General features: G+C 35.8%; 1 protein-coding gene across 3 annotated transcripts in view; it reads right to left on the bottom strand.

Moving 5' to 3' along the window:
* The window catches only part of LOC145693198 (sodium/potassium-transporting ATPase subunit beta-1-like), a 219264-nt gene that overhangs the window by 123285 nt on the left and 83906 nt on the right, over nucleotides 1-12073 (bottom strand). For all 3 annotated transcript variants that reach the window (XM_081768978.1, XM_081768980.1, XM_081768979.1), the window contains one exon: nucleotides 5565-5728. In XM_081768978.1, the coding sequence (XP_081625104.1) occupies nucleotides 5565-5728 (164 nt within the window). The remainder of the gene's footprint in view (nucleotides 1-5564; nucleotides 5729-12073) is intronic.

Genomic DNA, 12073 nt, shown 5'->3' with positions numbered 1-12073 from the left:
TTGGGCGCAACTCCCAAATTTGTCATTCTGCATCCTAAAATATAAAAGAGACCTAGTTTACTTGGTAGCCATTGCCTTCTTTGAAAACAAAATCAGTCTATGTCCGCTTACACTCCAGCCACTATTTTGTCCTTTCGAACAAGAGGTTTTTCTTCTTCTTCTTTTTTTTTGTGGACGTTCCACGGTTATGCACCGAAGCTGAGAAGACGGGGTTGAGTTGAGTTGATTTTGAGTCTAGAAGAAAATGCAACAAAACGGAAAATCTCCGATAAAACGAAGGAACACGAAGTTTATCCACCACAAAGTCCATTGGCGCGAGCTGGAAACGAACCAGAGACCCCACGCTGGACACGAACCAGATGACTGCTTTACCGCGACCTCAAAAGAAAATACTCTCTGCTATGACAATTAATAATTTCCAATTGTTATTCATGGTAAATTCTCCTTCACATTTAGCGTTTTCAAAGGAATTATTACGGGCCAACCGAAGTTTGACTATTCAAATCCAACTGTGACCTACTTCCCAGGTCATAAGTCTTGCAATATTTCCAAAATCCAAACAGCAGGCGCGTGTATGCACCATGAGTACAAGGTAAAACTGGGTCAAGAGATATGTGGCAATAAGACTATTTAATATAAACGGCACCACTCTATCAGTATCTATAGTTAGTTTTTAGTGGCAGTGACGATAAGTATTCAACAATTCTGATAGGTGAACTCATACTTTACCGTATGAGTTTGAACTGAACTCAGACATAACGCTTTGTCAGTAACCCAAAATATTTGTCATGCGAAAGGGGAAGTTGTAGTGAACCACAGCACGGCAACTTGTTGATCGCAGAAACTTCGTTTAGGTTGTAAAAGGTCGAAGATCACCAAGGTGCGGCAGCTTTAGATTAACAGATTCTGAGATAACACGACACACCATTGAGAAAAATCCATCCACCAGCACAAGAAGATTATCAAACCACCCCTGCATGTGCCAGTTTGCAGTAGCGCGTCACCTTCACTATCTCGGGAAAAGCAGCAGGAACTGCCGCATTGTGCCATATGAGTTGATCATAGCTCATGCCACGAGGAGAGTGGGTATGTGCTGACAACTGCTGCAAAATTCACGTAATGAGCGCTTGCTAAAATGTATTGTCATATGCGACGAAAAGTGTGTGTTTCACCGAAATCCGAATGTGCAAAAGCAGTGCCTGAGCAAGGCTCATGCTGCACTACGGCAAAAATATCAGGGGCTGGTGAACTAAAAGTGTGTCTCCCTGCAACAAGATAACGCGAAACCACACGACTCGAAAAATGAAACAAAATATTGTGGTTATTGATGGCATCAAATTGATACCACAACCGACAAATAATTCTGATCTTGTTCCTTTGGATTATTTCCTTTTTTGATCCTTGCTGCACTTCCTGAAATCACGATGTTTCACAAACTAGCAGGAAATGGAAACAACAGTGATTGACTTCTTTGTCTAAGCACAAGACGTGGTATCGATGTGGAATCGAGGAATTGACAGAAAGGTGGCTGGAGACAGTCAACACGAGAGAGTATATTTTGAATCTTAACATGGTTTCATTACACAGTAATAAATATAGGTATGTTGTGTATCAGAATATTTCAAAACTTATGAGTTACTTGCAATATCAGACAAAATAATTGCGACGTCAATTTGCTCTAGTGACCTCATAGTTACATACATATCACACACTATAATAAATAATAATGCCTAATTAACTGTATTTATTTTCTACTGAAAATCAACAAGCTAAATTTATTTATTTCTAATTATAGGCCTAATCACATACATTTATATTATAACTAATCGCCCCTACACATTCGTGCATGTCTGTACATTATCCGTCAAAAACCTAACGATTTAAATCAACAAATTCCTTGGCATTTAAATTGTATTTCTTTTACCAATTTTTTTAATTCTACTTCAGTCCCATTCTTTTAGGAAATTCTAATAGTTCTTGATTTTCTAATGCGAACCCCATGAACTTTTGCAGAGAATCCAACGTAGGTCTCCCACTTCATAGGCACGTACTCTAAACACATATGCATGAGAGAGAGCTTTTCATGAAGTAGTATTTTAATTAGCTTTGTATGTTTAATTGAATCCAACTTTCCCTTTTTTCCAACTTCCTTTCGTTAAAGATTTGTTCTAATGTAATGCAACATAGTCCATTGGAGCTCTGGTGATGAACCTTAACTAGCTGAAACAAAACTTTGAACCTTTCTGTACGTTACCAAAAAGAATTTCTTAATACATTACGTAGTTTCCAAGTTATAGAGTTTTACTTTCCTGCAGGACTTTATGGACTCCTGTATAGATATGTATGACATGGCTATAACATATTGGATAGAATTCTTGTGTGTGTGTGTGTGTGTGTATAGGTGTATTTCTTGTTGAGTGGCAATCTATCTTCACGCCACACTACATGTTAATTCGTTAATTTCATAAAAGAATTTATATACTTCTAGAAAAAGTACATACGCATTCCACACTATTACGTTACTTCCTTCTCTGAACAAAGTGACTATGTATAGATCGCAAGAGTTACGTTTTCCTCGTTAGCTTTATGCAAGGTTCATTATACTACAAAAAACAAACATTCTGTTTTCTGTTTTTCTGAAGTAAGTGGTTATATATGTAGAAAAATTCTTCGTTTTCATAAAAAGGTTCATATTACTACAAGAGAACATACTTATACCAAATTACTATGTTACGTCCTTCTCTAACAGAACGTGGATATGCATTTACCAACATCTTCTTTGTGTTTTCTTCGTAAAATTCATTAAAGGCTCATACTACTACAAATACAGTATATTTGCTTATTTTTGTCTCTAGTAAACGTGGGTACACGTGCAATAATATATGTGTTTTATTTAGTAATTTCATAACAAATGTTCATGCTATTATAAAGAGGTATATACATCTGTAAACACAACCATAATGTTAATTCTTTCTCTAAAAGAAATAGATATACATGTACTAATTTATGTTTTCTTCGTTAATTTCATATATGTTCATATTACTACTTTATATGTATACCACTGCTAATGTTATTTTTTGCTGTAAAATCAGTAAATATACACGTAATAGTATTGGTTTTCTTCGTTACAAGGTTCATACTGCTCCAAAGACGTAAATACATATTGCTGCGAACTTTGCTACTAGCCCATTTCTCTCAAATAAATGTACATGCTGGTAACAATATGGGAGTTTTATTGTTTAATTCGCTAACAACATAACAATACAAAAAGTGCAAAAATATACAAAAAGATGCTTTACTGCAGTGCAACGAAATTTTGTGACGCTAGAATTACAATTTTGCCCACTGTGCGACTCTAGAAATTCAAGTAACAAGCGTCTTCAGGGGAAGTCATAGTTACAGTCTTCTTTGGTTGCCATGGATCTATCATATTTGACTTCGAGAAAGCAAGAGAAGCCATTAATGCCCAGCTATACTGTACAACTTGGACCAGTCTTCACACATGTGTTTAAAACAAAAGACCTGGTTTATTGATTTCTGAACTAATTGTGTTGCACGATAATGCCTATTCCCATGTTGCATGAAACATTCCGAACTTGTACCTAAGATTCAGTTGGGAAATATTGTGTTACCCTCTTTAGTCCTCTGAAGAAAGCGTTGAAATATCCGAAGTTTGACTCAGATGGCGAGGTGAAGGCTTCCATCCGTCAATGGTCCGAGAACCAACATTATAAGTTTTGCATAGGCGGCATTCGTAGATTGGTCCACAATATCGCTAATGTTTGAACGCTTTGGTAATTTCTTGGGAAGCACAAATGCTACAACAGATTTACCATTGACGCTTTTACATTGTGTATAAACGATGATTAAATAACAGTAGTACTTGGCAGACATTGTTAACAAACGGTTTTCAGTTGATTGTATATATTGTGAGAATACTACTCAATAAATTCTTTGTACTAATTTGCCAAGGAAATACTTTATTTTTGCACTTGAACAAAGTGTAACATTACTAAAGTTTTACACAGTGAAATGTGTTTGTCAAATCAGAATAAATAACCTGTAATAATTTCTTTACTAAAGGCTTTTGAGGGTTTCTAAAATTCATCTTTATCCAGTAAAAGCGTTTCGTTAAGTACTAGAGAAATAAAAGCCAAATAATAGGTTGGGCAATTAAGTCAGAAGACATGAATAGCTTCCAGGGGCTTAGTTTAAACTATTAAACAAATAATTTAAATTGCTGTCACTATTTTTATTACTAAACTCTATCTTCAATTTCTAGCAAGAACTGTCATTGAGAGCATTCGTTCAGTTCTTCATTTACTTACAGCGTATTCTGACAGTCAGCAGAAGCAGAGCCTCCCATAAAGGTTTTGCTCCCTCGTACAAATCTTGTTCTCCTGTGGTCTACACTAAATAAATACAGAAGAGCCTATGGTGGAAACATTTCCCAAAAATGTAAGACAAAAGTTCTTTGTGATCGCGAGACATTTTACAAACATTTACCAAGAACATGTAGTAATAGGCAGGGATAAAAAGAAGTATTATCATATTGAGTCATGTAAAGAAACAAGAGACTTTTAACAGAAGGATTTGAAAATAACAATCAACATTTTAAGAAAAAAAAACAAATCGAAAGTAATGTGGGTAAGTAAAGAAGAGACTGCCAAAGTGGTTTTATTTCCAGATGTTAAGATTATCTCTTCATGGTCAATGCCTTTTGACAGTGGTTGAACCTACTCGTTGAATTTTCCAATTCCTTTTGACATAGTGGTTGAAGCTACTCGTTGATTTTCCAATCCCTTTCAAACCTAGATTCATACAGGATTTCTTTTTTTCATTTAACATAATATTTAATCATTGTAAAAAATTAACTTGTATAATAAATCACTTAGCTTAGTTAAGGGGAAAAAAAACACAACTGGTTGTTTTCAGTGGAATAGGTAGGTTTGGTTTTAAAAAGTTTGTACTCAATGGAAGCAAAACCCTTAGCACTGATTCAGAACTTATATTCAAAATATTTTCATAAAAGTAGGCAAGAATAAGCTTAAATTATTCATTTAACATTATTGTTGATGAGTGACGCATCCTTTGTTTCATTGAGCTTCGTCTACGATTTAAAAAAAAAAGAAAGTTCTTTCGTGCTTTCTGAGCGAAAAGTCCCGAGTCGTCCGATTTCTATGGAAAAGGTATTCGCCTTAGATGCAAGTTCAAGTACTTGTTCGGATCCTACTTTAAACAGTATCTCAAATAACCTCAGTGCCAAGAAGGGACGTTCAACTGAAATTGGGAAACCAATAAAATACTCAGATGTAGGCATTCTGTCACTATTTCCTGAAGCATAATTTTAGGTAATATTATAGGTGAGCGATAAGGGCCTTGGTTCCTCGTAGTTACAACTAAAACTAGCAATACTGAGGTAGAGGATAGCCGATAGACAACACAAACAGGAAACAGTGGACAATGGAACCACAATTCTTGAGCTTCATGTTGATCCTTGTGTGATCGTGTGATACAGTTTCCTATTGTATTATACTTTACGCAAAGGAAGAATTAAAATTTACCTTGTTCAGCCTGAGAATAATGCAAGGCTTTGCTTCATCATATCCATACGGAGCTTGGCTACAATTACCTAAAGCCTTTAAATCAAAGTCACATACTTCTTTAGCATTCCTGGGAGACGATTTTGTGCAATTAATGTATCTCTTAGAACTTTGGTTTCTGTAAGCTGAAAAGAAGTAGTAATGGAAAGTGTTACAAAATATGTTACGTTTAAAACAAAGTTACCGTTAGCCTAGTATCAAAATGGAAATTTCTATTTTTAAGTTTGATAGTTCCTTTCATATATACTTCACCAAGAAACGGCGCCATTAGATTTTTCTCCAGTGTACAATATCTGTAAGGCACCGTATCCAGAGTACAAACATAGCTAACGATAAATGATATTTCCTGATTCAGAATCAGTACCTTTAAATAGTTAGAACGTTTTAAATATCATGACGTGTTAGTTACATTAGGAATCAATTTGACGCTGGATGCTTCTACTGTATCTTCAGAACGAAAACAGTTACAGGAAAACGAAACTTCAAATTTGTTGTTAATCTTAGTACACACCTTTTCAACTTATCTACCAATGGCGTAATCAAAAATCTGTTTTACTAGAAGAATTTACACTCTATTGAACAGAAATTTGCGTTTGGAATCAAAAGTGCTGATTTATACTTTTCTTTTTCTCAGGAACCTATATAAGAAAGGTTCCAACTAAGGAAGGTTTCAGGACAAGTAAATAGCAAAAAAAGCAGTATGACTGCCAAATTTTGCGTGTGATGAAAACCCACCCTCTGTAAGGCACCGAGGCACTCGGACATCATAAAATCCAGAGGCAATGTATTGTTGGGCAAGATCATGTGAAAGTACACCATAGGGACCACACAAATTCAATTGATTTTGTTTTACGATCTCAAAAAGGTAATTTCTGCTGCGAAAAGTATCAACATTGTATTGGAGCCAGGAGTGGAAAACGAGAAATGAACGATTTATACGCCGTGAAATTTCGTGCCGCTCACAAAAAAATGAAAAATGAGCCTCGCGATCTTATTTTACGGCATGTTTTGATGAGCTTCTCGGAATACCTTCGTTGCAGACCTCGGAAAAGTATTTTATGTTTTCAAGTTTACAAGCGAGTTAGGCGTGAAACCACTCTCGTTGGGTGGCTTCGTCCAACCGATAAGGTGGAAAAATTAAACTAATGCTTACGATATAAGTTTACAACGACCAGTAAGGAACGCCGTCTAGAGGTGTATTGTGACTTCTGATTTTAAAATAATGGTTCTGCTACAACAATCGTTAACGATCAAAATAATGGTTGGATCGTCATAAATGTCAAAGACAACTTCCAACACCTGCAGAAGAATTGTCGTATGGTGGTCTGTGGTGAGGATGATCCGAGTAAACTCGGACCCGAGGGCGACCTCGAGTAAGCTTGGTCACCTCCTCAAAATCTTGTCTGAGCGCCATGGTTGCACTTGCACTGTATGCTTACACTACCCCCTATCATACCTATCAACCATTTGCATTCGTTCTGTTTCCTGTAGGTGTCCATTTACTTATATCACGGTTTTGTATTTTAATGTCAATATTTTTCATAAATAAAAACACTAAAGAAACTCAAACCCAATTACTATCCAGCTGCAATTTCTCGACGCAATTACTGCCAACTCACAAACCGAACATATTCTGGACCATTTGAGAATTTTCTGTAACGACGTCAATGTGTGATTAGTGAGTGACCAGCGAGGAGCTAGTAAATTCAGATCCGTAGAAGACCTTTAAATTTGTGAGGATTTGTGCTTATTCATTCCCCGACGGCAAGAAATATATGGTGAGAAGTTTGAACAACGTTCTTTAAGGATGAGACGGTGGAAAGGAAAATCTGTTGACGGAAGTATAAGTACTTTGACTTACAAAAAAGCCTCGGATGAAAAAGAAACTTAAGGCTGATGATAAGAAAACAAAATGGAATTTCGTTAGATACTAAGAAGATAGTAATAGTTCAAGATTAGGTTCATCGTGGCCTCTGGCAGTGAAGAATCATCACGGTCATATTGAACAGTGTCTATATGAAATCCCCTACAGTAATACTATGAAACATTCAAAACTTGTTACGCATTTTAATTCAAAGGACGGTCACCTTAAAAGCAAATAGGACTATTTTCTAGTCATTTCTGAATTCGTACGTTCCGAACATCCACTCTCGATTTCACCTATTGCGGATATAACGTTGTAATTCGCAACGATAGAGTGAACATGCTAGAGCTTAAACGGATCATCGCAGTGGCACGGTGATTCAATTGAGACTCGGTAACTCACAGGAAATAAAGAGACTTTACTTATTTCCTTCACATAAAATGTGTGTGTGTGTGTGAATGAGAGAGAGGGAGAGAGAGAGAGAGAGAAGAGAAAGATGCAAGACATGATAAGGAAACGTGAAGAAGGATGGATAGAGAGAGACGAATATACATTTGAAACCTACTTCTCATTACTCTGTGTGATGAAGACTGCACACACTGTTTATTCGGATTCTCGCCTTGTAACTTCTCCAACCAACGTTGGTAGCGAATATTTTATGAAAAAAGATAGTACCTGATGGGGATTCGAAACGAGTTTTTCCCTTTGCAAGTCTAGGACGGTACTAATACACCAACCGTTACTCTACCTGATATATATTGAACAAAAAGTATAGTGTTTCTTTCTAAGAAAAATAACATGAAAAGTTGATACTACAGACCAATTAAGTGTTCCAAATTGCCCTTCTAGCCCCCATAGTTATTATTTGTCCTTTTCCAACAAACATTTTTAAATCTCTCTATCATGATACAGGTGTTTGCTTCCACATTCTTACGGATAGCTAGTTTAGTATGAGAAGTCACTCTTCGATTCTTCACGATCACTTTCTGAAAAGAAGACCTTTGTCTTGAACAGAATTCGAACCTAAGTTTCGAACCTATACTATTTGTAAGTCCAGGACGTCACCCCTACCCTACCCTGCCACCTGAAACTAGAACTCAAATCTTACTAAGTTCTGTTCTGCTCTTTGGGACGAACCCACTTCTTCCTGTAAGCTTATTTACACCAAAGTACGGGGCGAAATTCATTTATTCGACGACCTGGAGACAAATTAGTACCTACTAATAAACTAAATAATACAATCCAGGAAAAATTACAGAAATAATAACATACTATGCAGTAATTACACCGTGCAAGTTCAAAAGTACGCTTATAATAATAATAATAATAATAATAATAATAATAATAATAATAATAATAATAATAAATGTTCATTTCACTGTGTAGGTGTCATTTCAACGAATAATAATATCAATATTCGGAGCCAACCTAGCGAATATTCTTTGAAGATTTGGTAGTTGTTCCATTTACTCTTTCATTTCCAGAAAATCCACTCATGTGGTGTTTATCCACCATAAAGTCCATATGACATGACACGGGTTCGATCTTATGTATAAATAAAAGTCGGGACCAGTACTATACATGCTATTGTCAAATAACTCAAGCATGTTCGCAGCGTCACAACAATTTTTTCTTACGTCTTGTTCGCGTGAACATAGATTCAAATCCGTTGGGGACTATAGAACATAGTGGTTCTTAACATACTTTAGCCAAAAATATAAATCCCGTCGTTAGGAGCTGAGTTGATCGTTTTAGTCTTTCGTAGTAATTATTATTGATAATATTTAGTACCGCTTATTGTTTTTGTCTTTACGTTTTGTTATTCTTTTCTTTATTTTAAAGATATATCCAAATACATGCTACCATAATTAATGTTACTTTGAATGTAAACGCCATTAAGAATTGATAAAGAACAAAAATTTAACGTTTCGACGTAGCTGCAAAAAATAAAGGTGAAAGTAGTGGGGTTCGAAGCCGTATTTTTGAAAATAAAAAGTTTACAACAGCAGCCGGGAACCACTTGGTCATAATGACTACGCTTAGTAACACGCAAGGTATTCAATTTCTGCATTGCTCCTATTGGGAGTATGCACTCAAACCACAAAACTTCAATTTTTGTTTTTTTGAAATTTTTACAGCTACATCGGAACGCTAAATGTTTGTTCTTTATCAATTGTAAATGGCGTTTACATTCAAAATAACAGTAATTATGGTGGCATTTATTTGGATATAATTTTAAAATAAAGAAAAGAATAAACACAATATGCAAGGACAAAAATTACCGGTACTAAGCATTATCAATAATAAATATTACTACGAAAGAATAAAACGGACAGCTGATCTCCTAATGATGTAACTTACAATTTTGGTTAAGTTATGTTAAGGTAAACTGTGTTCTAAAGTTCCCAATGAACTTGAACCCATGTCCACGCACACAAGAGGTAAGTAAATATTTTTGTAAGGCTGCACACAAGCTAGAGTTATTCGACAATAACATGTGTAGTACTGGTCCCGACTTTTATGTATACATAAGATCGAACCCATGTCATATCATACAGACTTTATGGTGGATAAACCCCACGTGCATGGATTTTCTGGAAACGGAAGAGTAAATGGAGCAACTGCCTAATCTTCAAAGAATATTCACTAGATTGGCTCCGAATATTGATATTATTATTCGTTGAAATGACACCTACACAGTGAAATGAACATTTATTATTATTATTATTATTATTATTATTATTATTATTATTATTATTATTATTATTATTATTGTTATTATTATTATTATTATAAGCGTACTTTTGAACTTGCACGGTGTAATTACTGCATAGTATGTTATTATTTCTGTAATTTTTCCTGGATTGTATGTTATTTCGTTTATTAGTTGATATTAATTTCTCTTCGGGTCGTCAAATAAATGAATTTCGCCCTGTACTTTGGTGTAAATACGCTTACAGGAAGAAGTGGGTTCGTCCCAAAGAGCAGAACAGAACTTAGTAAGATTTGAGTTCTAGTTCCAGGTGGCAGGGTAGAGTAGGGGTGACGTCCTGGACTGACAAGTAGTATAAGTTCAAAACGTAGGATCGAATCCTGGTCAAGACAAAGGTCTTTTTTCACAAAGTGATCGTGAAGAATCGAAGAGTGACTTCTCATACTAAACTAGCTATCCGTAAGAATGTGGAAGCAAACACCTGTATCATGATAGAGAGATTTAAAAATGTTTGTTGGGACAGGGCAAATAACTATGGGGCTAGAAGGGCAATTTGGAACACTTAATTGGTCTGTAGTATCCACTTTTCATGTTATTGTTCTTAGAAAGAAACACTATACCTCTGTTCAATACGTATCAGGTAGAGTAGTGGTTAGTGTATTAATACCGTACTAAACTTGCAAACGGAAAAACTCATTTCGAATCCCCATCAGGTACTATCTTTTTTCATAAAACATTCGCTACCAACGTTGGTTGGAGAAGTTACATGGCGAGAATCCGAATAAACAGTGTGTGCAGTCTCCATCATACAGAGTAATGAGAAGTAGGTTTCAAATGTATATTCGTCTCTCTCTATCCACCCTTCTTCACGTTTCCTTATCATGTCTTGCATCTTTCTCTTCTCTCTCTCTCTCTCCCCCTCTTTCTCTCATACACACACACACACACACATACACACATTTTATGTAAAGGAAATAAGTAGTCTCTTTATTTCCTGTGAGTTACCTAGTCTCAATTGAATCACCTTGCCACTGCGATGACCCGTTTAAGCTCTGGCATGTTCACTCTATCATTGCGAATTACGTTATATCCGCAATAGGTGCAATCGAGAGTGGATGTTCGGAACAGACTAATGATAAAAAATGACTAGAAAATGGCCCCATTTTGTTTATATTAATTTGACAAAATTCCTTTGCATCCTATAATTCAATTCGTTTCATGCACGTACGAAATGCGAAATATGTAAGAGTTGCTTGTATAAGGAACCAATATCCAGTTTTCGTTTTAAACATTTGTAACTTTTCATTATGATACAATTTGGACTTTTAATGTAGACTCTTTCTGATAGAAGTTTAGCAGTAAAATAGGACTCATTCAATTTTCTTTCTGTCTATTTTCTCTTTTCTTTTTCTTTTTTTCAGTTTGCTTTAGTAATCTAGAAAGGAAGGTATGACCTACGCTGCCTACTAGGTTTATTATAATGTATTTAAGATCTGTACGTTTAATGAACACTACTGAATTTGCAACCGAACCACGCTAATTTCACCTCTGGTGCATGGGGTCCCGGGTTCAAACCCTGCTCCCGCCAAGTGAACTTTGTGGTGGACAAACACCGTGTACGTGTGTTTTCTCGGGGTTATTCCGTTTTCTCCCACTTTCCTCATTCCACCATTTCATTAATTTCTCATAATCACCGTCTCCTTTAGCCTAACCGGCATATCCGTGGGACGTAAAACTCAAAGATTTCATTTCATTTTATTTTCGAACCACGCTAAAAGATAGGGCGTGTGTTAAACTATAGGCATAATCCTAGATATCTCCCGGAACTTTTCAATTTCACTGGGAATTGAGTACTTAATTTGATTACTAATTTTGTTATTCTTTTGAAAATGA

Source organism: Thermobia domestica, chromosome 8 (genome assembly GCF_964235325.1).
Source record: "Thermobia domestica chromosome 8, izTheDome1.hap1.1, whole genome shotgun sequence".
Classification (NCBI taxonomy): domain Eukaryota; kingdom Metazoa; phylum Arthropoda; class Insecta; order Zygentoma; family Lepismatidae; genus Thermobia; species Thermobia domestica.
This window is presented reverse-complemented; position numbering and strand designations above follow the sequence as displayed.